The following is a 27844-nucleotide window of genomic DNA, read 5'->3' as shown; positions in this document are numbered from 1 at the left end:
AAATTTTTGCCCAGGGTCCAATCAAGAATAAAGATGGCCCTGCAGGGGGAGGGGTTAGTTCTTCGACGTGGAGAAGAAGGAGTCGCTGTCGCATGCACAGCCATCCCTGCGACACGTGCTGCAAGATTGAGGTGCTGAGCTTGGAGAAAATGTCCGAGTTCATCCATCCTGCCTCAGCTGATCCCGATCCGAGGGTCATCACCAGTCTTCTCGCCTCTAGAGAGACTATTACTGACACGGGCCTTCGGCTGCTGCCTCGTGTCGTGGGGAGATAGCATTGTATACCTCCCAAAGTTCTGCAGCCATGGGAATCGTTTTTAGGCGATGTTCTAGTTTGGCTATTTTTCTATGCCCCTGGAGTCGGTGTTACCGTTGCAGGGAATTACTGCTAGTAGCCGCTCATCCACCACTGCCATCCCAAGTGATGAAGGTAGACTGGGTACCTGGTTATGCAACTGTTGAAGAAACCGAGTCCACCACCGCTGCTACTGTATCCAGTGTGTCTGTTTCGGCCGTATTGATCCTACATTGTCTGAGGCTATTGCACCTGCCAGCACCTTTTCAACCCAGAGGTGTGTGAGGAACAGCTGCTGCTGGGTAGGCCTGAAGCCTGAGGCCTAGCCATGAGCTCAAGGCTCTGCAAGGGAGAGCCTGCTCACTACCTGGAAGCATGAAGGAAAGGATGGAGATGAAGTACCAGAGGTTACTCTTGCATGGTCTGGGGATCCATGGAGAGCCTGGGAAAGTGTCAAGATGGAATCATCCAGAGTTCCTGACCCTTCTGTGAGTTGAATATTGTTGCTATAGGAGACAGCCTTTGCTACAAAGTACAGATTGCTGGTTCCAGCTTAAAGGTTCTTTTTCTGTACTGCTGTCTACCTTTTACTACATTTTTGTCTAAGGCACAGGTGTCATACACGAGGCCCGCAGGCCAAATCCGGCCCTCCAGGCAATTTTATGTGGCCCTTGCACCTCTCCTGCAGCTGCTGCATCTCCCTCATCTCTGCACCCACCTTGTCTCAGCAGACAGCAGCAGAACTCTTGCTTGTATGCATGTCTGACAACATCGGGGCATGCTCCTAATAAGACAACGGATGGTGTCCTGGGGTATTTCCTCCCAGATCTGGACCAGGGCATCACTGAGCTCCTGAACAGACTGAGGTGCAACCTGGCGGTGTTGGATGGTCGGAAACATAATGTCCCAGAGGTCTTCTATTGGATTTAGGTCAGGCGAGTTCGGGGGTCACTCAATGGTATCAATTTCTTTATCCTCCAGGAACTGGCTGCATACTCTCACCACATGAGGCCGGGCATTGTCATGTACCAGGAGGAACCCAGGATCCACTGCACCAGCGTAGGGTCAGACAATGGGTCCAAGAATTTCATCCCAATACCTAATGGCAGTCAGGGTGCCATTGTCTAACCTGTAGAGGTCTGTGTGTCCCTCCATGGATATGTCTCCCCAGACCATCACTGACCCACCATCCTCATAAACACTGTTTCTGATTGTTTGGTCAGAGACATTCACACCAGTGGCCTGCTTGAGGTCATTATGTAGGGCTCTGGCAGTGCTCATCCTGGTCCTCCTTGCACAAAGGAGCAGATACCGGTCCTGCTGATGGGTTAAAGACCTTCTACCGCCCTCTCCAGCCCTCAGAGTAACTGCCTGTCTCCTGGAATCTCCTCCATGCTCTGAGACTATGCTGGGAAACACAGCAAACCTTCTGGTAATGACACGTATTGATGTGCCATCCTGGAGGAGTTGGACTGCCTGTGCAACCTCTATAGGGTCCAGGTATTGCCTCATGCTACCACTAGTGACACTGACCCTAGCCTAATGCAAAACTAGTGAAAAATAGTCAGAAAAGATGAGTAGGGAAAACAACGGTCAGTGTCATCCACCTGTGAAACCATTCCTGTTTTGGAGGTTGTCTCATTGTTGCCCATCTAGTGCACCTGTTTTTAATTTCATTAACACTAAAGCAGCTGAAACTGATTAACAACTCGCTCTGCTACTTGACTGACCAGATCAATATTCCAGGAATTTATTTGACTTGATGCTATACTCTGATTAAAAAGTGTTCCTTTAATTTTTTTTGAGCAGTGTATATGTAAACCCTCACCTTGTAGAACAACACATTCAGTTTAATATAGAAATGAAAGATAAAACATTTATGTATAGATATAAAAAACATTTATAAACACATTTTTTTTATATAAGTGATCTGTTCTCCGCTGCATAGGAGCCGGGGGAGGAAAAACAGAAGAATACTAGTCTTCCCAGTAAATGGCTGTGCAAGGGGGATGTGCGTCAGAACAAGTCAGATCATTGAAGGAGAGCAGGCCGAGTTCCCCGCAGAGCTAGAAAACTGATCACTCTGTGCGTTCCTGCTTAGTGTGGTCAGTTTTTAATAGGAAGGCAGAGGGACTGGCAGGAACACCAGAGATTTCACACAAAGGAAGCAATACAAAGAGAACAGGAGACTTTCTTATACAAGTACATGGTACAGCAGACACATAGCAGGAATATGAAATGTTGGGGTAACATATTATTGAATGGCACAACATGTGTGACATGAGGATTTCACACGATCCGGGAACGCATGTGGAAAAGCGCGGTGTCTGCATGCATTACCGTAAAGCGCATATGTCAGTTCAGCTTAAAGTGGTTGTAAACCTCACACAGGAAATATGAACAAAGCATATCCCTCTATAGTGTGTACTTGTCTCAATCTAGAGCACTAAGTGTCATTTTCCATATGAGTCACTTCTGACAAGTTTTCCTGACACCAAGAGAAATTGGTGAAAGGGAAAGGCACTTTTGATTGACAGCCTCAGCTCTGTATCAGTGTGTTGTGTGAAGGGGGGTGTGTCCCTTCCCTCCAATCAGCTCTCAGAGCTCTCCTCGCTGATGTAACCTCAGCTCCCCACCCCCTGCTTTTAACCACTTGCCGACCGCCGCATGACTATCTACGTCGGCGGTCAGCCCCTCACAGGCAAATTAACGTAGGGCTACGTCGCTAGCCTGTGAGGGTCTAGGGAGCGAGCGCACGCGCCCCCGGAGGCGCGCTCCCGCGTGGTCACGGACCCCCCCGCGCGTGTGACCAGCAGACCCGATGTCCGCCGGCCACTCGGCGATCGGCGTAGGAGAGGGAGAATGTCAGGCAGCTTGTGTAAACAAGCCACCTGTCATTCTCCTCGCTGTAAAGACACTGATCACATGGATCTACTATGTAGATCCGTTGATCAGTGTCCTTACAGCTCAAGCCACAGCCAATCACAGTAGAAAGCACGCCCCTAGGGACACACACAGCCCCTCCCTCCCAAATAAAGTTAACCCCTTCACTACCAGTGTATTTTTACAATAACAGTGCATATATATATAGCACTGATTACTGTAGAAATGTCACTGGTAACCCCAAAAGTGTCAAAAATGTCAGTCAAGGGTCCGATCTGTCCGCCGCAATGTCGCAGTACCGCAAAAAAAAAAAAAAATCGCAGATCGCCGCCATTACGCGTTAAAAAAAAAACAACAAAAATGACAAAAATCTTTCCCTTTGTTAGTAAACGCGATAACTTTTGCGCAAACCAATCAAAATACGCTTTTTGCGATTTTTTTTTTACCAAACATAGGTAGCATAAAACAAATTGGCAGAAAATGTTAAAAAATTTTGATTTTTACATTTTTTTTGGGGGGAATTTCATATAAAAAAATGTGAAAAATATTGCTATTTTTGCAAAATTGACGCTCTTTTTTTGTTTATAGTGTGTGATCAAAAAAAAAAAAATCGTACAGGTGATCAAATACCGCCAAAAGAAAGCTCTGTTTGTGGGAAAAAAAGGATGCCAAATTCGTTTAGGTACAGCGTCGCACGACCGCGCAATTGTCCGTTAAAGTCACGCAGTGCCGAATCGCAAAATACCCCCTGGTCGGAATGGGGGTAAAATCTTCCGGGGCTTAAGTGGTTAAGAGCTGAGGGATCCTATGCAAGTTCTGCACTTTGAATGGATGTAGAGAAGAGAAGACTGCAAATAAACAGGTAAAACTTATGTAGGAGGATTGGTTTTATCTCTGTGTATCACCTGAAGCCAGTCACTTCACTGGGTATATGGAATGGTTTACAACCACTTTAAGGCTGGCCATACACTATACAATTTTCTTGTTCAACTTTCCTTTAGATTTACCAAAACCATATAATATGAGGTCAAAACCTAAACACTTTCAATTTGTATGCAGTCAGGCAGGCCCTTGCACTACATAGTTTAAGGTAAATCTAAAGGAAATTGAATAAGAAAATTGTATAGTGTATGGCCAGCCTTAGACTACTCATTGGCTGGTAGAACTAATTGTTCAATCAGATTGTAAGCTGTATGACCCAACTTTGCAGCCAAAGAACCATCCATTGGGGGAGGTGTGACACCATCATCTGGCTTTGTAATTGCTGGGATTCCAGATGAGGAGATTTTACCCATAAAGTCCTGAGGAATGCAAGAAGATAACATGAAATGCAACAGGTCATTCGACTTGTCTGCAACTGTGCGACACTAAGCCCACTTTTAGGCGGAGCCATCCTTTACATCCCTTTTACAAAAACAGAAGATTACTAATCGTCATTGAAAGCCAATTACAGCCCAGCATCAATCAAAAAAATCCACATGAGCGCCAGATTTGTAGGCGTCTGCCTGGAGAATGTCCAGCATCTTGCGGGCAGACACGTGACAATCCACGAGTTTTCCCTCTTTCTTCATGTTAGCGAATCGGAGACGTAAGTCGGGATCCTTCGTCTGTGTCCGAGCTTCCTTCTGCATGTCGTTATCCATGGGCCCTGCCGGATATGGGAATGACAAGTAAATCCAAAATGTAATAAAGGTATTTTTAGGTCATCACACATTCAACCAAAGGACTTATTTATTTAACGATAGAGGGCAGAGCTATGCAAATCATTACTTTATATACTACCAGCCAAATGTCCATCCAGATATCATGCACAACACAGATACCCAGCAGCTCAGCTCCCCTCCCCTCTCTCCCAGCAGTCACTGAGCAGTTTAGGCTAGTGATCGAACAATATCGTTTTTTTTAACACCGATACCAATATTTTGGTCATCAGATATCGGTATCAGCCAAGATTTAATGTCTACAGGTACTGTGGTGGAGGGACCTGGGGGTCTAAAAGATCCCAAACCCCTTCTCTGCACTTTAAAGCATTCAAAACGCCTAGTTTGGCTGTTTTGAATGCTGTCAGTTTTTTTTAATTCAGCGCCGCCAGTACCCGGAACTGATGTCATGACATCACTGCTGGGTTTTTCGGCGGGCCGAATTAAAAAAAAAAATGGAGACCCAATCAGACGGCGGAAGTGCAGGTAGGATTCCCAGGTCTCACAGGCGAGCCGCGAAAGGTGGCGGGAGGAGGGGCCGCATTGGTTGTCATTACAAGACAGCCGGCAGTCAGCTGTGGACACTGGTAGCGGGGTGATGCCTCTAGCTGCAGGCATCACCCTGGTACAAGCACTTTCCCGAAATATTGGCAATATCGGTAAATCGAAAGGCTGATTCCAATATATCGGGGAAAGTGCATATTGGCCCCCCGATATATCGGTGTTGCCGATATCGGTCGATCTCTAGTTTAGCCCTCTCTGCTGCCCCTCCCATCCATGACTCAGCAGCTCAGCTCCCCCATCCCACCAGTGACCCAAAAGCTGAGGTTCCCTTCATGCCCCCTCTCCTATCAGTCACTGAGCAGTTTAGCCCTCTCTGCTGTCCCAACCAACCATAACACAGAAGCTCAGCTCCCTTATCTCAGCAGTGACCCAACAGCTCAGCTCCCCCATCCCAGCAGTGACCCAACAGCTCAGCTCCCCCATCCCAGCAGTGACCCAACAGCTCAGCTCCCCCATCCCAGCAGTGACCCAACAGCTCAGGTCCTCTTCACCCAGCAGTCACTAAGCAGTTTAGCCTTCTCTGCTGTCCCTCCCATGCATGACTCAGCAGCTTAGCTCCCCTACAGAGATAAACTCACTATCTCTGCTCCCCCACCCCACAGTAACTCACATGATACAACAACCACGCAACACATATTAGGTATCACTGTGCAAACTGGAGCAAGAGGAATAATTAGAGATATAATTATGGGGCCACTGTTCTTTTTCAAGCAGTAATTATGGGGCCACTGTTCTTTTTCAAGCAAAAGTACCTGCACCTTTGCAAAAAATGGCACTGAACCATGGTGCATTGATGTGAATGGGCACTAGTTTGACTGGAGGCTCAATGTGTGCAAAAAATGAAAAACATTGGCCCAGCAATGAAACGCTCATTTGTTGCTTGTTAAAGCAGTAGTAAGTTAGCAGTTATGGCACAGTGCTCTGAAGGTCCGGCACGGTATGCCAGACCTTCAAAGTTTATGCATCGGTGACGTCACCGGCTGCATCCAGGGTGAAAATCTCCTAAAAGGGTGCACATTTAGGAGATATTCATTTTACATACACGCAAGCCATATTGTAGGTTCCTGTAGGTATAAATCACAAAGCGGGCTTTACTTCCGCTTTAGAAAAATCTGATAAACTGTCTATACCCTGGCCACATATTCACTTTAATGAAGAAGTAGGTAACCTTATTATATATATATATATATATATATATATATACATACACACACACACACACACATATACATACACATATATATTATATACATATATATATATGTGGTATGTATGTACGTGTGTGTGTGTGTGTGTGTGTATATATATATATATATATATATATATATATATATATATATATATATATATATATATATATATATATATATATATATATATATATATATATACACACACACACGTACATACATACCACACACATACTATATTATATATACACACACACACACACACACACACACACACACATACATACATGTAAATTTGCTGTCCCCTCAAATAACTCAACACACAGCCATTAATGTCTAAACCGCTGGCAACATAAGTGAGTACACCCCTAAGAGAAAATGTTCGAATTGGGCCCAATTAGACATTTTCCCTCCCCGGTGTCATGTGACTTGTTAGTGTTGCAAGGTCTCAGGTGTAAATGGGCAGCAGGTGTGTTAAATTTGGTGTTATCGCTCTCACTCTCTCATACTGGTCACTCTTAAGTTCAACATGGCACCTCATGGCAAAGAACTCTCTGAGGATCTGACAAAAATAATTGTTGCTCTACATAAAGATGGCCTAGGCTATAAGAAGATTGTCAAGACCCTGAAACTGAGCTGCAGAACGGTGACCAGGACCATACAGCGGTTTACAGGACAGGTTCCGCTCAGAACAGGACTCACCATGGTCGACCAAAGAAGTTGAGTGCTCAGCGTCATATCCAGAGGTTGTCTTTGGGAAATAGACGTATGAGTGCTGCCAGCATTGCTGCAGAGGTTGAAGTGTTCAGACCATACACCGCACACTGCATCAAATTGGTCTGCATGGCTGTCGTCCAAAAAGACTCTTCTAAAGACGATGCACAAGAAAGCCGTAAACAGTTTGCTGAAGACAAGCAGACTAAGGACATGGATTACTGGAACCATGTCCTGTGGTCTGAGGAGACCAAGATAAACTTATTTGGTTCAGATGGTGTCAAGCGTGTGTGGCAGCAACCAGGTGAGGAGTACAAAGACAAGTGTGTCTTGCCTAAAGTCAAGCATGGTGGTGGGAGTGTCATGGTCTGGGGCTGCATGAGTGCTGCCGGCACTGCTGAGCTACAGTTCATTGAGGGAACCATGAATGCCAACATGTACTGTGACATACTGAAGCAGAGCATGATCCCCTCCCTTCAGAGACTGGGCCACAGGGCAGTATTCCAACATGATAATGACCCCAAACACACCTCCAAGATGACCACTGCCTTGCTAAAGAAGATGAGGCTGAGGGTAAAGGTGATGGACTGGCCAAGCATGTCTCCAGACCTAAACCCTATTGAGCATCTGTGGGGCATCCTCAAACAGAAGATGGAGGAGAGCAAGGTCTCTAACATCCACCAGCTCTGTGATGTTATCATGGAGGAGTGGAAGAGGACTCCAGTGGCAACCTGTGAAGCTCTGGTGAACTCCATGCCCAAGAGGGTTAAGGCAGTGCTGGAAAATAATGGTGGCCACACAAAATATTGACACTTTGGGCCCAATTTGGACTTTTTCACTTTTGTTGCCAGCCGTTTAGACATTAATGGCTGTGTGTTGAGTTATTTTGAGGGGACAGCAAATTTACACTGTTATACAAGCTGTACACTCACTACTTTACATTGTAGCAATGTGCCATTTCTTGAAGAAATTTTCTTCAGTGTTGTCACATAAAAAAAATATAATAAAACATTTACAAAAGTGTGAGGGGTGTACTGTGTATATATATATATATATATTATATATAGGGCTTTTTTTCAGCGGGAACGCGGGGGAACGCAGTTCCGGCACCTCTAGAGCTGAATGTATGTAATGGCAAGGGGTGCTGGAGGTCTGCTGGAGGTTCTATTGATGCTGGCTGCTGGGGAATCAACTCTTGGTGGAGTGATCTATTTTTTTGCAGGGGTGTCTATTGTTGCTTGTGGAGGATCAATTGCTGCTGGGGGTGGGTCTTATGTTTGATGAGGGGTTGATCATTGCTTGGAGGGATCTATTGTTGAGGGAGGGGTCTATTGTGATCCATTGTTGCTGGCTACAGGGAATCTATTTTACTGTCTTTCTTGTTATAATTAACAAATTCCATACAAATGACTTAGCACCACAAACGATACTTGGTTCTGTATTCTCTAAAAGGGGCGGGGCTGGGAGGTGGGGTAGGGGTGGAACCAAGGAACAGAGGTGGGTTGACTCGGAAGGGGGGTGTTCCTGCACCTTTTCTATACATATACATTTACATATACATACACACACACTTATTCATATGCTCAAAACAGCATCAAGCCCCTTAATTTTTTAGCAAAGCAGAATTTTTAAGCACTTCACACAACCTGGTGCGTAGTTGAGTACGCGGACGTCCGTCTCTTCCTCGGCCAGCACCTGGAACATCATATCCCGAGCCGCCTTTCCAGTGCAGTAAAGCGTCCAGGACTTGAATGGTTGCAGGGCAGCCAGAGATGAGATATTGACCACCAGCCGCTGCAGACCAGGACGTCTCTGAAAAACCTTCAGCAGGGAGGAGGTCAGACACAGTGCTGATGACACGTTGAAGGAGAAATATCTGTCCACTTCTAGAGGGTCAGTGAAATCCACAAAAGACTTACTAATATCACCCAGGGATCCTGCAAAGGAAGAAGACAAAAATCCATAACAAAAAAAAAGATTTGGTAGTGTGGTAGACAGGTCAATACTATCAATCTCATGGAGAAATACGATTCAAATATCTTGAGACAACACAAGACAAGATTCTTATTGAAGTCATGAGATCTTTCCCCACTGGGGAGATTTTCCCCCATTCATTGGTCCTGGACTGGACTGGTGACTATCCACTTCATTGGGAAACTCTGAAAGTATCTACATATCTATACAAGACAAGGTTCTTACTGCAGCCTGTGTTCCCGCTGGTAGAGATGATCTCCCATCTATTGGTCCTGGTTACTATCCATTTCATTGGGAAACTCTGAAAACATCTAAATCTCTCAATACAAGACAAGGTCCCTACTGTGGCCTGTGTTACTGCTGGGGAGTTTTACCCCATCACTTCATCCTGGTACCAGTGGCGGCCGGTGAGTTGGGGGCGCAGGGGCGCCGCCCCCCCCCATCCATGCGTCCGGCCCCTAATCTGTATGCAGTTCAATGGGGCTTTTTTTTTTTGCATCACCTGATTAGAGCCAGAGGCTCTAATAGGGTGATGCAAAGGGTGGACCCGGGGCGCAGAGCAGCGCGTCCCGACTCCACCCATTGTGTGAAAATAGCGAATGAAAATTCGCTGTCGTCACACGGATCCTCCTCCCGGCCAATCAGGGTGAGGGTCTGATTCCTGATTGGCCACAAGGCAAACCCCATGCCATTGGCCGAAGAGGAGGCGGGAGCAGGAGGACCCGAGGAGACGCACCGGGGGACTGAGGAGAAGCCGCGCCGCCGCTGCTGATGATCCAGGTAAGTGCACTGGATTGAAGGGGGCACGCACACGGGTGGTCTCTGTATTGAAGGGGGCATGTGTGCTGGTCACTACATTGAAGGGGGCATGTATGCTGGTCACTACATTGAAGGGGCATGTATGCTGGTCACTACATTGAAGGGGCATGTACGCTGGTCACTACATTGAAGGGGCATGTACGCTGGTCACTACATTGAAGGGGCATGTACGCTGGTCACTACATTGAAAGGGGGCATGTACGCTGGTCACTACATTGAAAGGGGCATGTACGCTGGTCACTGCATTGAAGGGGGCATGTACGCTGGTCACTGCATTGAAGGGGGCATGTACGCTGGTCAGTGTGCATTGAAAGGGGGCACGCTGATCACTGTGCATTGAAAGGGGGCACGCTGGTCACTGTGCATTGAAAGGGGGCACGCTGGTCACTGTGCATTGAAAGGGGGCACGCTGGTCACTGTGCATTGAAAGGGGGCACGCTGGTCACTGTGCATTGAAAGGGGGCACGCTGGTCACTGTGCATTGAAAGGGGGCACGCTATACCTTAATTACTGAAGGCCCCTTTCACACTTTTGCAACCTCAAAGTCACGCAATTTTTTACAGTGTTTTTTGCCGCAAAGCAATGCCTATTACATTTTTCTGTTTGCGCCCCCCAAACATTTTGAGCACCAACCGCCACTGCTGGTAACTATTTAGTGTCAGCAGGACAGAAAGTAATGGGAATTCCAACTTTTTATTTTGGAACCCTCACTTGAAGAGGTTTTCTTTTTTTTTTTACTTTTTCCCCAAACAACAGGGGATCATGGAAAGTGGGCACTAGGGGACGTGTGGAGTGGCTACATGATTTCACGCCAGAAGATGTACACCAGAAGATGGTAGTTTGGATCCTTGCTTCCAAACCTTACAGAGAAATGTAAGAGGTTGAGTATATCCAACAATGTGACTAGGAACCAAAGGGTGAAGGCCATTTAATGTCTACAGAGAAAAGCAGAGAGGCCCTGAATGGTGTAGGACAAGCTTGAGCATGTGGATACCATGTGGCCCCAGAGGTACTGGTCTTTTGAGAATGGTCTCAGCTTACAGTATATGTGTAATTATTAAGTCTTCTTTCCACTTGAGTCATGTCAGATGGAAAGCCATCCAAGCAACACTCAGTACCAACCTTTTACACCAGACCCCTCACCAAAAAAAAAAAAAAAAAAAAAAAAAAGGGGGGGGGGGGGGTTCATGGAAGATTGAGCACTATGGGAGGTGTGCAGTGGCTGCATGATTGTACATTTGAATAGGGGTGTCAAAACTAATTTTATGGAGGGCCGCATCAGCATTATAGTTGTCCTCAAAGGGCCGGTTATATCTGAAAGACTAGATGTCCAAAGCACCCCACTCCCCCTTAAATCTGATGTCAAGCGCCACCCCACCATCAGAAGCCAAGAGTCCCTAAACCTCCCTTACATCACAGTGCACCCCACTTACCTGCTGCCTGGAAGAAACTGGGGTAGGACCTGGGAAGCAGAAAGTTCAGGTCTGGAGAAGGACCAGAGTCGCCTGCTGCTGGAGTCTGCTGAATGCTGAAACCAGGGGAGGCAGAGATGACGGGGTGCTGTGGCTGTACAGAGGGACAGGATGTGTATGATGAGTTCTGTCCTCCTTTCTGCTGCCAACTGCTGGGATGAGAGCATAAAGGACACTCTCCACAGCTGTACAGGAAATCACAGGATCTGGCGGAGGAGCTCTGTCCTCCTCTTTGCTGTCGATTGCTGAGACAAGGTGGTAGTGGAGATGAAGGGAGTGCTGCAGCTGCAGGAGAGGTGCAAGGGCCACATGAAATGGCCTGGAGGGCCAGATTTGGCCTACGGCCTTGTGTTTGCCATATGTGCATTAGAAGATGGTAGCTTGACTTTCTGCTTCCAAACCCTAGAAGATAATATGTGTGAGGGCTCCAAGGATTTGACTAGGGACCAAAGGGTGAAGGCTGTTTAAGGTCTACAGAGAAAAGTAAGAGGTTGAGTCTTTGACACCCCCACAGAGAGAGGCTGTGAATGGTGCTTGAATAACTTGAGCACATGGATGGTTTGTGGCCCTGGGGGGACTGGTCATTTGGGAAAGGCCTCAACTTACAGTACATGTAAAATTATTGATTCTTCTATCCACTCGAGTCATGTCAGTCTAGGTGTCAAGCCACACCCAGTACCAACCGTTTACACCAGACCCCTCACCTTAGGGAATTTATTTATTTTTTTTTTTACTTTTCTTCCTAAAAATCGTATCTCTTGGAAGATTGGGCACTAAGTAGTGGTGCACCGAAATTTCGGCAACCAAAATTTTCGGGCGAAAATGGGTTAAAGATGCCGAAATGAATAATGGCCGCCGCGGGCGCAGTGCAGGTTTCAAAAGTCCCGCCTCCTGGTGATGTTACTACTACGACTAGGTGTATGAATGAACTAACACACCGGGCAGGCGAGCGCCCGCTAATAGCTATAACTAAGTGAGCCCTTCACTTCCCTGTCAGGCGGGTATCTCCGCTGACAGGGAAGTGAAGGGCTCATTTTGTTATAGCTATTAGCGGCCGCTCGCCCGGTGTGTTAGTTCATTCATACACATAGTCGTAGTAGTAACATCCCCGGGGCAGGTCGCCTGCCAGAGGCAGGACTTTTGAAAGGAAGGACATAGGAGGAGCAGAGAGTTCGCCTGCCTGTGACATGGAGGTGCCGACAAGTAAGGAGATTGCCATCATTGGGGTGGGGGGGCTGAGGCGAGGTTAGCAATGGTATTTGTATTATGCAGCATGAGGGGGTAATGTATTGCTACTGCTTGTCACTGATGCATTAGTGACCGACCAGTGGCAGTTAATTAACCCCTTTGTGCTGCATTAGTGCAACCAGTATCAGTGTCAGTGCAACCATTGTTAATTAACACTGACACTGGTTGCACTAATGCAGCACAAAGGGGTTAATTAACTGCCACTGGTCGGTCACTAATGCATCAGTGACAAGCAGCGGCAATACATTAACCCCCTCATGCTGCATAATACAAATACCATTGGTAATTAAATTAACCACTTGCCAACCCATCACAGTACATATACTGTGACAGGGTGGCAGCTACAGGTGTACGTCGCTGCCTGTTTCTGGTGTATGCCCCTGTTCTATCTATTGTAAAATCATTAGGGGAAAAAAGTCATTTTCGGTTTTCGGCCAAGGGCATCCTGCATTTTCAGTTTCGGCCCAGAATTTTAATTTCGGTGCATCCCTAGCACTAAAGGAGGTAAGAAGGACTGCATGATTGTACATTAGAACAGCCTTTTTTACCCAGGGTGTGCCTGGAAGATTGTGGGTGCGCAGAATGTAAAAAACACAGAAAGCACAGGAAGGGGATTAATGCAGGAAACTATTAGACCGCATTCACACTGAAGCGGCACGACTTCGGGGGCGACCTGTGAAGTCCCGTGCACCGAGACTTCGGCGCGACTTGCACGGACTTCACATAATTGAAGTCAATGCAAGTCGCTCCGAGGTGGCCCCGAAGTAGTACAAGACCCTTTTTCTAAGTTGGAGCTCCTATTAGAACGGGTCCTGTAGCAGTGCATGGCAAGTCGCGGCAGTGTGAATGGAGCCCAAGGAAAAAAAAAAAAACACAAAATATCCACTCACATTTAAGCTGGGAATGGTAAATAAGCAGTGCTGTCTCAAAAAATATTCAGTCTGCCCAGAGGGTAACCCGCAGACCACATTACCCTCTGGGCAGACTGAATATTTGTTTAGACAGCACTGCTTATTTACCATTCCCAGCCTAAGAGCCGGTTCACACAGTCGCCGTGGGTCGTCTGCCATAGATTAGCACAGGAGCCGTTCTAATAGGAGCGACACAAGTCGCTCCAACTTAGAAAAGGGTCCTGTACTACTTTGGGGCGGCCTGGAGCGACCTGCATTGACTTCAATGATATGAAGTCCGTGCATGCCGCTCCGAGGTCGCGGTGCGCGCTGTGCACCGCGACTTCACAGGTCGCCCCGGCAAGTCGGATCGCCCCTATATGAACCGGCTCTAAGGGTCCATGGACACTGGGCTTAAAAAAAACACCAGTTCCTTGGACAGAAAAAAATGGTCAGATAGAGTTTTTTTGTACAAGCGTTTAGCATTCTTTTCTACCAGAAAACTTCTCTCAAAAACACAATCCAGAAGTTTTTTTCTTTACTGCATCTAATTGCTGAACCTAAAATATGCCTTTAAAATAGGGGTTGCCACCTTTTCTTCAAGCCAAACCTGAACACTCTAGTCGGACATTGTAAAAGGGGGAACGCTGTTTACAGGTGTAAAGGGGAACTCTGATGTAAGGGGGTGTCTGCTCACCAAACCACCCACTTACATCAGAATTTACAAAGCTCCTTATACATCAGAGTATACAGGGCACCCCTTGCATCAGAGTCCCCCTTACCTTAGTTTACTCACTTGCTTGCTTGGAGGCTGGAGAGAGAAGGGAAGGGGGGGGGGGTGGGAGACTTCAGTCACAGACATTGGATGGTGAGCTCAGGATGGAGGCTCAGGCATCAACACCTTTCATCCACAATGTATCTGCTGGTTGCTAAGCTTCAAACTTTCAGCCCACACATCCCTTTCTTGAGGCACAGAATACCGGGGATGGGGAGTGTAGGTGGGCAGACAGAGAAGTAGGGGCAGGAGGAGGAGGAGCAGATCAATCCCTCTCTCCTCTCTTGTCCGTGTATGGGGGTTGGGCCCATGTGCACACCTATGCGCTCAGCGGTTGTGGTACTTGCATACTTGCCAACTGTCCCTTTTTTCCTGGGACAGTCCCTGCAAATAGGAGCCTGTCCCAGGGAATTTATATTGTCCCTGGAAGCTCCTGTTATCTGCCCATAAATGTTAGGCAGAAGTAGCGCAACTGAATGGGAGAATTATTCCAACTCTGCTACTGTGGCCTTAAAGCGGAGTTCCGGGCACAAAAACGATTTTTTTTTTTGTGCCCGTCCGCTAGGTAGAGCTCACCTGAAAAGGAATTGGATAGTTATTTTTATTTTTTTTGTTTACTCACCTTTTTATTGAAGATCGTAAATACTCACCTATGACTGCTTCCTCCTCCAGCGCCGAGGCTCACCCCGTCACTTCCTGTCTCGCTATGATTCCTGGGAGCTGAACGTCATAGCTCCCAGGAATCAATGCGACGGCACCGGCCCCGCTCGTCATTTACGGGCGACGCCGCATTCCCCTGCTAAACAGCTTCTGGGCATGCCCAGAAGCTGTTTAGGAATGCGGCGCCGCACCGGAAGTGACGAGAGGGGCCGGTGCAGTGCATTCTGGGACACGAAGACGCGGAAGAAGACAGAGAAGAGGACCGCGCCGGCTTCAGCTGCCCACAACAGAGATGGAAACGCTGTGGAAGAAATTTTCTAAGTAAGTATTTCTTCTAAAAGGTAAGTGCCAACCGGGACAGATCAGAGGCTAGCCATTGTGGAATGTGCTAGCCCTGACTGTCCCGGGGGTATGTTCAGCAAAAAATGACATCTGTGCCCGGAACTCCGCTTTAAGTTTGAAATTCCCTTTTTTTAATCTCCTGTAATTCTCTCTATATTGAGTAGACTCTATAGTCTGATAAATAGGTGAGATTAATTATGCAGAGTGGGAGGAGCTTTAGGGAAGTGGGTGTGGCAATTGATAGCTGTGCTGCAAAGTGTTCCTGGAAAAAAATTTTAAATGTTGGCAACTATGGTACTTGGTTATAATTCAAAGGGTAGTGGTGCGCTTCAGGGATTGGCTCTAATGGATCTCTATTTAGGTTGGTGGCAGTGATGTGTACAATTCTTGCTTTAAAGGTGCTCCGCGTGATAAATATAATATTTATGTTTTTAAATAATTAGGTGATAAAAGTGCAGGTGTATTAAATCAAATCAGTCAATAACAAGGTTTTCTTAAAATAAATAAATATATGAGTACGGTGTGTATCAATGGATAAATAAATAAATAAATAAATATCAGAATGCTACTTCTTTACCAGTGATATCAATAAATAAATTATATAAATCCAGTGTTGGTTATCAATCTGATTCATAAACAGTAAAACACATATATATTGTGCTCAAAATAAAGTGCTACATGCAATTTTCTATTAAAACGGTGCTAGAAAAGATGTCTGTGAATAATTCAATTGTAATTCTTCAAATATAAATATTTAAATGAAATAGTCCAAAAGAAAAAATTATATAGAGAACATCCAAAATAGCTTGTGTGAATACGTTCCTCGCTTATATCCGTGCTTCACTCATGCAATTAAGTGACTATGATCTCCTTCACCTTGTGTGTCACCTCTGAGTGCTCTAGCCTCTCACCTTATAGGCAAGATCAATTTGCCTTTGGTATCTATCCAAGTTCAACGATGAACTCAATTTCTCTCAATCCAGGTCCTTTCTTACTTAGTGGAGCTGCTTTCTTGGATCCCTCTAAATGTTTGTCTTGATCGTTTTTTGTACTATCCTCTTTGTCCGATCTTTAGTGTGCCTCAGAGACAAAGACTATTCATGGTGCAGTATATCCAACTCATTTATTAAAGTATAAAGATTTACACTTACAATTTAGGCATGATGTTTCAGCATGTAAACAAAAAAACCAGCCGCCGCTGTGGAGATCGGGCTCCGTTGTAACGTCACTTCCGGCTCCTCCTACGCGTTACGTCCCTGAGGAAGTCACGTGACCTCGTGACGTAACGCGTAGGAGGAGCCGGAAGTGACGTTACAACGGAGCCCGATCTCCACAGCGGCGGCTGGTTTTTTTGTTTACATGCTGAAGCATCATGCCTAAATTGTAAGTGTAAATCTTTATACTTTAATAAATGAGTTGGATATACTGCACCATGAATAGTCTTTGTCTCTGAGGCACACTAAAGATCGGACAAAGAGGATAGTACAAAAAACGATCAAGACAAACATTTAGAGGGATCCAAGAAAGCAGCTCCACTAAGTAAGAAAGGACCTGGATTGAGAGAAATTGAGTTCATCGTTGAACTTGGATAGATACCAAAGGCAAATTGATCTTGCCTATAAGGTGAGAGGCTAGAGCACTCAGAGGTGACACACAAGGTGAAGGAGATCATAGTCTCTTAATTGCATGAGTGAAGCACGGATATAAGCGAGGAACGTATTCACACAAGCTATTTTGGATGTTCTCTATATAATTTTTTCTTTTGGACTATTTCATTTAAATATTTATATTTGAAGAATTACAATTGAACTATTCACAGACATCTTTTCTAGCACCGTTTTAATAGAAAATTGCATGTAGCACTTTATTTTGAGCACAATATATATGTGTTTTACTGTTTATGAATCAGATTGATAACCAACACTGGATTTATATAATTTATTTATTGATATCACTGGTAAAGAAGTAGCACTCTGATATTTATTTATTTATCCATTGATACACACCGTACTCATATATTTATTTATTTTAAGAAAACCTTGTTATTGACTGATTTGATTTAATACACCTGCACTTTTATCACCTAATTATTTAAAAACATAAATATTATATTTATCACGCGGAGCACCTTTAAAGCAAGAATTGTACACATCACTGCCACCAACCTAAATAGAGATCCATTAGAGCCAATCCCTGAAGCGCACCACTACCCTTTGAATTATATCATTTACTGCTTTAGTATCAGTCCCAGTGGCGCTGCAGCAGGGAGTCTCTGGCCACCTCAGACAGCGCAGGGATCACACACACCCCCCATATGGTACTTGGTTAGTTGGGGAGCCACAGTGAAAGCCATGGGGAGCCATTCTGAAAGTTGTGTCTGAGTTTTAGGTGGTCTGAAACCCAGACACACGATTCAAATCCCAGACAGGTGGCAACCCCACTCTAAATGTCCTAATGTGCATGGACTCATAGGAGAACATTAAGATGCTTTACAGGCAAAAAAGCAAAACTCCTGTAGAAGCAGTGTTTTTCTAAGTCCAGTGTGCATGGACCATAAATGTGAGTGGATATTTAATTTTTTTTTTTTTTTACAAAGAAAGTTTGCTGTAGGGTTGTCCAACCCACGCCCCAGGAGAGTTCAGCATGTTGCCCCGGCATGTCTGGAAGAAAGCCGTGCAAAATTAGAAGCCAAGGAGACTGGAAGGGACAAGCTGACACAGGAACATACGGAGGGATGCAGGGGATGCTGTATATGCAAAGAGGCCACAGTGGTGTCAGAGATTCCAGGATCAGGCACAGCTAAAGGAATGCTGGGGGGTGCCATTTTTGTAAAAGCAACAGCGAATGCAGGAATTCCATTGCTCCAGGCTGTGCCCCCCCATATTATAGTTGCACCCCTGCCCACAATGTCCCCTCTACCTCCCCACACAGCACATACCAGGGTTGGCAACCATTATTGAGTTCAAGGACAGAATGTAAAATCCATGACCGATATTCACAGAAAGATTCACAGAAAGATGTAAAATATACGGATAGTATGGATAGGTTCACACAACTGCCGGTGAGGGAATCAGCTGTTCCCGCATCCACAGCCAAAATGCACTGCTCTTTACAGACGTGCTGGGCTGCCAGGGTTTCTTAATGGCACCCCCATGTATCTAAAGCAATATTCTGCACGCACACATACAAGAAAACCGGCTGTTCAGTATTGCTGGGTGCTGCAATGACCATAGGCTGGAAACCATGTGTAGCACCCTCCTAGGTAGGTGGTAGTGAGGGAGTATAGTTTGAGCTCTGTCTGCTTACCAGAAGAGCTGCAGGTAAATCTATATTGTTCTCTGCCTGTCAGAGAGCAGGATCTGTTAGTGAGGTCTGCTCGTGGTGAGACTGCAACTCATTCGGTCTAGATAGTGTTTCATGCTGGTCCAATAGGGAGGCATGTTGAACAGTGGGAGGAAACCTGACAAATGGGTGCATGGGCTTTTGATACAGTCCTGACGATTGGCCAAGGGAAACTCGCCTCGGTGCATGTTGGGATACTGTATAAAAGCCAGGAGCACATGTGCTCGAGGTCTTTCATCTGGATAGTTCCCAGAGGGAGGAGGGGGGCTGCCTTCTCCTCTGTAGAGGTGCCATGCGGCCTCAGGGGGTCGTCCTGAGGGCCGGAAGGGTAGCAGAGAGGAGCTGAACCCAGAGGAAGCTGACTGAGAGGGGAGACACTGGAGGATCGGATTCTGCAGTACCGTGAGTACAGAAACTTGTGTCAAGGGGCATGACCTGAGGGGGCCACCCCTGCTCTTAGGATAATCAATGGACGGGTGTCAGCGGGATGAGGATGCTAGTGAGAGTGTCCTGAAGATAGATTATCGTCCAGTGCGACACATGGATACTCAAAGTGAATAAATGTCATCAGCACACCAGGGAATCGTGTGCTGATGACATTTCTTCACTTTGAGTACCCATGCATCTAAAAACGCAGCACATTTGCAGGTGTGGGAAACACTGGAACAAGCGCGTGGTGCAAAAGCAATTTCCCGGCTGCTGCGGTTCAAAAATGGTGCAGAAACCTTTTTCATGCATGAAACACATTCAAATGAATGGGCTGCTGCGCCCAAGCAAATGTGGCCCAAGGCAATTCCTCTTTTTACAATGTGACCCAGGAAGGTCAAAAGGATTGGACACCCCCAGTTTACTGCATTAACCCCCTACCAAAACCCTGGAAGGAGATGTGAGAGGCCTTCAAGGATTTGACTAGGCACAAAAAGGTGAAGGCCAGTTAAAGTATTACTAGACCCAGGAGCCTGCATTCACTATATCTGTTCTCCCCAGAGGCTCTGAATTCACTATATCTGGTCTCCCCAGAGGCTCTGCAGTCACTATATCTGGTCTTCCCAGGAGCCTGCATTCACTATATCTGGTCTTCCCAGGGCTCTGCAGTCACTATATCTGGTCTCCCTAGAGGCTCTGCATTCACTATATCTGGTCTTCCCAGGGCTCTGCAGTCACTATATCTGGTCTCCCTAGAGGCTCTGCATTCACTATATCTGGTCTTCCCAGGGCTCTGCATTCACTATATCTGGTCTTCCCAGGGCTCTGCATTCACTATATCTGGTCTCCCCAGGGCTCTGCATTCACTATATCTGGTCTCCCCAAGGGCCTGCAGTCACTATATCTAGTCTCCCCAGGAGGCTACATTCACTATATCTGCTCTCCCCAGGAGCCTGCATTCACTATATCTGCTCTCCCCAGGAGCCTGCATTCACTATATCTAGTCTCCCCAGGAGCCTACATTCACTATATCTGCTCTCCCCAGGAGCCTGCATTCACTATATCTAGTCTCCCCAGGAGCCTACATTCACTATATCTGCTCTCCCCAGGAGCCTGCATTCACTATATCTGCTCTCCCCAGGAGCCTGCATTCACTATATCTGCTCTCCCCAGGAGCCTGCATTCACTATATCTAGTCTCCCCAGGAGCCTACATTCACTATATCTAGTCTCCCCAGGAGCCTGCATTCACTATATCTAATCTCCCCAGGAGCCTACATTCACTATATCTGCTCTCCCCAGGAGCCTGCATTCACTATATCTAGTCTCCCCAGGAGCCTACATTCACTATATCTGCTCTCCCCAGGAGCCTGCATTCACTATATCTGCTCTCCCCAGGAGCCTGCATTCACTATATCTGCTCTCCCCAGGTGCCTGCATTCACTATATCTAGTCTCCCCAGGAGCCTGCATTCACTATATCTAGTCTCCCCAGGAGCCTGCATTCACTATATCTGCTCTCCCACAGTACACGGAACATGGAAATACAATTATTTTAGTAAATATAAACTGCTAAACACCTTTTTCGCATCAGCAGTATATAGCAGTCTTGTGACTTCTATTTGTGTCTTACTAAAGCTTGTAGGAGTTTTCATTCTGCACTGACTGTTCTATCAGGATGCAGGACCCCTGACCCTCTGTCTGTACAGTGCCAAGAAAAGAAAAACTCTCTAGCAATACACACCAAACTGAGCATATGCAGAGTGCCCCAAAGGCTCTGTATTATCAGGAGATAGATTGGGGACAGTGGAAGAAGGGGAGGATCAGAAAAGACAGGATCAAACAGTCTTTTTTTCCCCACACAATGCAGTGGATTAACCCCTTAAGTTCCACAGTCAGTATAACAAGCATGCTTTACTGCATATACAGACTGATTTTACTGTTGTGGGTTTAGTAACACTTTAATGTCTACAGAGAGAAGTAAGAGGCTGACTCTCTTATACCTCAACAGGGAGTGGCCTTGAATGGTGCAGGATCAGCTTGAGCACATGGAATCTGTGTGGTTCCAGAGGCTCCTGGTGATCTAGGACTGCTCTCAGCTCAAAGTATATGCATATGTGATAATGCCCACATCCACTTGAGTCATAACATATAGAAGGGACTCTAGGCAGCACTCAGTACCTACCCAACTACTACGCTACCCACTACATACCTTCCTTGCTTTAAGATCTCTGGGAGTGGACAGCTAGGAGTGGAAGTATAAACCTCAGTACAAACTTCTCGGTTTCTTTGAAAGAGAAGTATGGGGTTTATACATTGAAACCTGAGCAATCAAACACTGCTAATCGCTTAGTTCTCCCCTCCACTCGGAGCAGAGAGCTGTGACTGTCAGTCCGTGGCTCTCTGCTTTGCCCCTCCAGCGCTCACTGGAGTGCTGAGCTGTGGAGGGGGCGGGAGAGACTGACTCAGTCTCCCAGCGGCGCAGCTGAGAGGCTGAGCCAGCTGCTGGTCCAGGGATCTGGGTGGATCCAGACTGTACAGTCGGGATCTTTCCCCAGCCTGGACTGGCTGAGTGAGGTCAGCTGACAGCTGAAAACGGGTCACAGGAGCGCGAAACGAACTGCACTGCACTTTGGCCATAATTATACTTTAAACTATTTTGTTCTTCTTTGGAAAGCAACAAATTCAGTTGGATTTTGGATTCTGGACATCATATTGCACAACAATCTCAAAACAATGAAATCATTTCTTTTAACAGAATCGGATCTGATTTATTTATTTTTTTAAATGAGGGGTGGCTGTGAACACAGTATGTCCACACTTTTAACCGGAATTATATATATATATATATATATATATATATATACACACACACACACTATCTTACAAAAGTGAGTACACCGGTCACATTTTTGTAAATATTTTATTCTATCTTTTCATGTGACAACACTGAAGAAATGTCACTTTGCTACAATGTAAAGTAGTGAGTGTACAGCTTGTATAACAGTGTAAATTTGCTGTCCCCTCAAAATAACGCAACACACAGCAGTTAATGTCTAAACTGCTGGCAACAAAAGTGAGTACACCCCTAAATGGAAATGTCCAAACTGGGCCCAAAGCGTCAATATTTTGTGTGGCCACCCAATATTTTCCAGCACTGCCTTAACCCTCTTGGGCATGGAGTTCACCAAAGATTCACTGGTTGCCACTGCAGTCCTCTTCCACTCCTCCATGACATCACAGAGCTGGTGGATGTTAGAGACCTTGCGCTCATCCACCTTCCATTTGAGGATGCCCCACAGATGCTCAATAGGGTTTAGGTCTGGAGACATGCTTGGCCAGTCCATCACCTTTACCCTCAGCTTCTTTAGCAAAGTAGTCTTGGAGGTGTGTTTGGGGTCGTTATCATGTTGGAATACTGCCCTGTGGCCCAGTCTCTGAAGGGAGGGGATCATGCTCTGCTTCAGTATGTCACAGTACATGTTGGCATTCATGGTTTCCTCAATGAACTGTATCTCCCCAGTGTCGGCAGCACTCATGCAGCCCCAGACCATGACACTCCCACCACCATGCTTGACTGTAGGCAAGACACACTTGTCTTTGTACTCCTCACCTGGTTGCCGCCACACACGCTTTACACCATCTGAACCAAATAAGTTTATCTTGGTCTCATCAGACCACAGGATATGGTTCCAGTAATCCATGTCCTTAGGCTGGTTTTCTTCAGCAAACTGTTTGCGGGCTTTCTTGTACATCATCTTTAGAAGAGGATTCCTTCTGTGATGACAGCCATGCAGACCAATTTGATGCAGTGTGCGGCGTATGGTCTGAGCACTGACAAGCTGACCCCTCACCCCTTCAACCTCTGCAGCAATGCTGGCAGCACTCATATGTTTATTTCCCAAAGACAACCTCTGAATTTGATGCTGAGCACGTGCACTCAACCTCTTTGGTCGACCATGGCGAGGCCTGATCTGAGTGGAACCTGTCCTGTTAAACTGCTGTATGGTCCTGGCCATCGTGCTGCAGCTCAGGTTCTTGCCAATTTTCTTACAGCCTAGGCCAGTGATGGTGAACCTTGGCACCCCAGATGTTTGGAGTGCTACTGCAGAGTGCATGAGCATCATGGGAAATGTAGTTCCAAAACATCTAGGGTGCCAATGTTCCCCATCACTGGCCTAGGCCATCTTTATGTAGAGCAACAATTCTTTTTTTCAGATCCTCAGAGAGTTCTTTGCCATGAGGTGCCATGTTGAACTTCCAGTAAGCAGTATGAGAGAGTGAGAGCGATAACACCAAATTTAACACACCTGCTCCCCATTCACACCTGAGACCTTGTGATACTAATGAGTCACATGACACTTGGGAGGGAAAATGGCTAATTGGGCCCAATTTGAACATTTTCATTTAGGGGTGTACTCACTTTTGTTGCCAGCGGTTTAGACATTAATGGCTGTGTGTTGAGTTATTTTGAGGAAACAGCAAATGTACACTGTTATACAAGCTGTACACTCACTACTTTACATTGTAGCAAAATGTCATTTCTTCAGTGTTGTCACATGAAAAGATATAATAAAATATTTACAAAAATGTGAGGGGTGTACTCACTTTTGAGAGATACTGTGTATAATATATATATATATATATATATATATATATATTATATATATATAGCCCTATGTGCTTTCATATCTGTATTATCTATATATAATACATTCTTCAAATCCTTCAAATGTGCTTTAAAAAAATGCATGGTTTTCCCTTTTATGAACAAGAAAATAATGGCGATATACTGTTGGGCCGGTATAATAATGCTATGGGGCAGGTATGAAATTATTTCCAGGGCTGATTTTTTTTCCAAGTCCGGCCCTGCCCATCAGTGCAGCCTCATCAGTGCCCACCAGTGCCAACTCAACAGTTCCTATCAGTGCCGCCTTATCAGCGCACATAAGTGAAGTTGAAAAATTATCCGGTTGCAAAATTTTATATCAAAAATGTAAATTTTTTTTTTGTCAATTTTTGTTTCTTTAGCAAAAAATTAAAAAAAAAAAAAAAAACCCAGTGGTGAATAAATACTATTGATCGACCGATCTCGTTTTTTTTACCGCCGATACTGATAATTTGTTCATTGGATATCGGTATCGGCCGATATTGGCCCATATTTTTGGACATTAAAAAATGTTTTCTTTTTTTTATTTTTAACCAGTTAAGCTCCGGAGGATTTGGCTGCTCAAAGACCAGGGCCTATTTTGCGATTCGGCACTGCGTGATTTTAACGGACAATTGCACAGTCGTGCGACGCTGTACCCAAATGAAATTGGCGTCCTTTTCCCACAAACAGAGCTTTCTTTTGGTGGTATTTGATCACCTGTGCGATTTTTACTTTTTGCGCTATAAACAAAAAAGGGTGACAATTTTGAAAAAAATATTTTTCAAATTTTTTTTTTATATGAAATTCTCAAAAAAAAAAAAAATGTGAAAATCTAAATTTTTTAACATTTTAGGCCAATTTGTTTTCTGCTACATATTTTTGGTTTACATTGTAGCAAAGTGTCATTTTTTCAGTGTTGTCACATGAAAAGATAGAATAAAATATTTACAAAAATGTGAGGCGTGTACTCACTTTTGAGAGATACTGTGTATAATATATATATATATATATATATATATATATATATATATATATATAGCCCTATGTGCTTTCATATCTGTATTATCTTTATATAATACATTCTTCAAATCCTTCAAATGTGCTTTAAAATGCATTGGTTTCCCTTTTATGAACAAGGAAATAATGACGTAATGCTGTTGGGCCGGTATAATAATGCTATGGGGCTTGTACGAAATTATTTCCAGGGCTGATTTTTTTTCCAAGTCCGGCCCTGCCCATCAGTGCAGCTTCATCAAAAAAAAAAATAAAAAAAAAAAAAAAAATCGCAATAAGCGGATTTTGATTGGTTTGCGCAAAAGTTTTTGTGTTTACTAACTACGGGAAATATTTATCTCATTTTTATTGTTTTTTTTTACTAGTAAAGGCGGCGATCTGCGTTTTTTTTTTTTTTTTTTTTGCGGGACTGTGACATTGCGGCGGACAGATCGGACCCTTGACTGGCTTTTTTGACAATTTTGGGGGTACCAGTGACATTACTACAGTAATCAGTGCTATAAATATGCACTGTTACTGTAATAATGACACTGGCAGGGAAGGGGTTAACTTTATTAGTGATCAAGGGGTTAAGTGTGTCCCTAGGGGCGTGCTTCTAACTGTCAAGGGGCATGGCTTGTGATGTAACCACAGAGACATACGATCCTACATAGCAGGATCGTGTAGTCTCTGCAGTTACACCTTTCTCCCTCTCCAGCGGGAGATCGCGAGTGGCCGGCGGACATTGGAGCCCCGGTCACTCGCGCGGGGATGTCAGGGAACGAGCGGGGGTGCGCGCTCGCCCCCTAGAGGCCAAGAGTACCCCTACGTCACTTTGCCCAGGAGGGGCTGACTGCCGCAGTATATGTACTTGCGGCGGTCGGCAAGTGGTTAATGTCTACAGGTACTCTTGTGGAGGGATCTGGGGGTCTAAAAGACCCCAAACCCCTCCTCTGCACTTAAAACTAAATGGAGACCCAGTCAGACAGCGGCGGTGCAGATGGAGACCCGGTCAGATGGTGGCGGTGAATGTAGGATGCACGGGTCTTCCAGTGGGACGGGAGACCCAGGCGAGCCGCGGAAGGCGGCGGGAGGGGGACGTCCCCTCCCGCTCCTTGGAATGACAACTGAGTGGCTTCTCAGCTGCATCGGTTGTCATTACAAGACAGCCGACCATCGGCTATGGACGCGGCTAGGGTACCGGGGTGATGCCTCTAGCTGCAGGTATCACCCCGGTACAAGCACTTTCCCGAAATATCGGCAATATCGGTAAATCAAAAGGCCGATTCCGATATATCGGGCAAAGTGCATATCGGCCCTCGATATATCGGCTTTGCCCATAATCGGTCGAGCACTAATAAATACCACCAAAAAAAAAAAAGAAGCTCTATTTGTGTGAAAAAAAAAAATGATATAAATTTAGTTTGGCTGCAGTATTGCATGACCGCGCAATTGTCATTCAAAGTGAGACATCGGTGAGAGCTGAAAACTTGGCCTGGGCAGGAAAAGGGTGAAAGAGCCAAGTAAGCAAAAAATCTTTTTTTTTTTTTTCCCACATCTGTTGCAGCAGCTTCTCCCCCTCCCCCTCCCCGGCAGTTTTTTTTTTTTTTTTTGTTTGCTCTAAAGTCTGCCATTGTCACCTTTGCTGGGAATTTCGTCTCCGGTGTCACCATGCCAAGGAATACGAAAGAGACGTGACATGAAATCTATTTGTATAGTGAGATATGTGATCATTAGATATAACATACAGGACTTTATTGGAAGGTTTTCTCTTGTATGTAGTTTTATATTATTGGTTGATATGCGGTGGCGCTGCGTCCTTACCTGCGTTATTGATAATGAGGATCCTTTGTGCCGCGTCCCGTCCCTTCAGTTCCTGTGCAGCTTGCACCGTCTTCTTCACCCCGTCTGGTGAGCCCAGGTCTGCTGCCACCCATTTCACTTCAATGTCTGGATACTGGAGTGTCAGCTCCTCAGCCAAGACACGCAGCGCCTGCTCTGTGCGGGCCACCAGCAACAGGGCAGAGCCTGGCGCCACTCTGGGGCACAGTTCCAATGCCAGGCTCTTGCCAAACCCCCGGGAGGCCCCTGTGATAACACACAGCACGGTGCCCAGGCTGTGCCCTCTCTCTCCATCCATCTCCTGTGTTGTGCAATGCACACGCTGCACAATGACTGTAATTCTCCCCCTTTAAATCCTGCCCCTTCCCTTTTTTTTTTTTTTAAACCACCTTTATTAGCAGCCGAAGAAAGAAAACAAAACCGTGAAAATGTGAACCACCTGGGGGGATGTTTTTTGAGATTAACCCATTCAGGATCAGAATAAGTCATCCCTTACAGGTGTGCACAGACGTCCTGGCTCAAATGAAGGTTTATTCATTTAATAGCCTATGTATTTATTGTTTAAATAAAGTCTACCTACGCTGTTTCTGCAATCTTGCTATTTTTTGAATAGAACAGATTGGAATAAAAGATGCCACAAAAAAAACTATTATTAAAATAATAAATAAAAATATACAATAACCTATTATAAATAAATTAAAAATAACATAAATAAAAATATGCCACAATAATGTATTATAAATTAAAAAAATAAAAACGTAAATAGAAAAATGCCAAAATTATATATTTTAAAGAATACAATAAAAATAACATGAATACAAATATGCCACAATAATATATTATAAGTACAAAAATAAAAATAAAATAAGTAGAAAAATGCCACAATTATATATTATAAAGAATAAAATAAAAATAACATGAATAAAAATATGCCACAATAATATATATTATAAATGAAAAAAAAAATAATAACATAAATAGAAAAATGCCACAATTATATGTTAAAAATAAAATAAAAATAACATAAATAAAAATATGCCACAATAATATATAAAAAAAATAATAA

General features: G+C 45.0%; 1 protein-coding gene across 1 annotated transcript; it reads right to left on the bottom strand.

Moving 5' to 3' along the window:
* Positions 1–4349: 4349 nt before the first annotated feature.
* LOC309560800 (sepiapterin reductase-like) lies at positions 4350–27111 on the bottom strand. The gene is made up of 3 exons (XM_082264477.1): positions 26761–27111; positions 8993–9283; positions 4350–4826 (listed from the first exon to the last, which is right to left on the bottom strand). The coding sequence occupies exons 1-3, from the start codon at positions 27074–27076 to the stop codon at positions 4639–4641; spliced, it is 795 nt and encodes a 264-aa protein (XP_082120603.1). The 5' UTR covers positions 27077–27111; the 3' UTR covers positions 4350–4638.
* Positions 27112–27844: the final 733 nt, after the last annotated feature.

The sequence above is a fragment of the Pelophylax lessonae genome (genome assembly GCF_965119305.1).
Source record: "Pelophylax lessonae genome assembly, chromosome: 1".
Lineage (NCBI taxonomy): Eukaryota > Metazoa > Chordata > Amphibia > Anura > Ranidae > Pelophylax > Pelophylax lessonae.
This window is presented reverse-complemented; position numbering and strand designations above follow the sequence as displayed.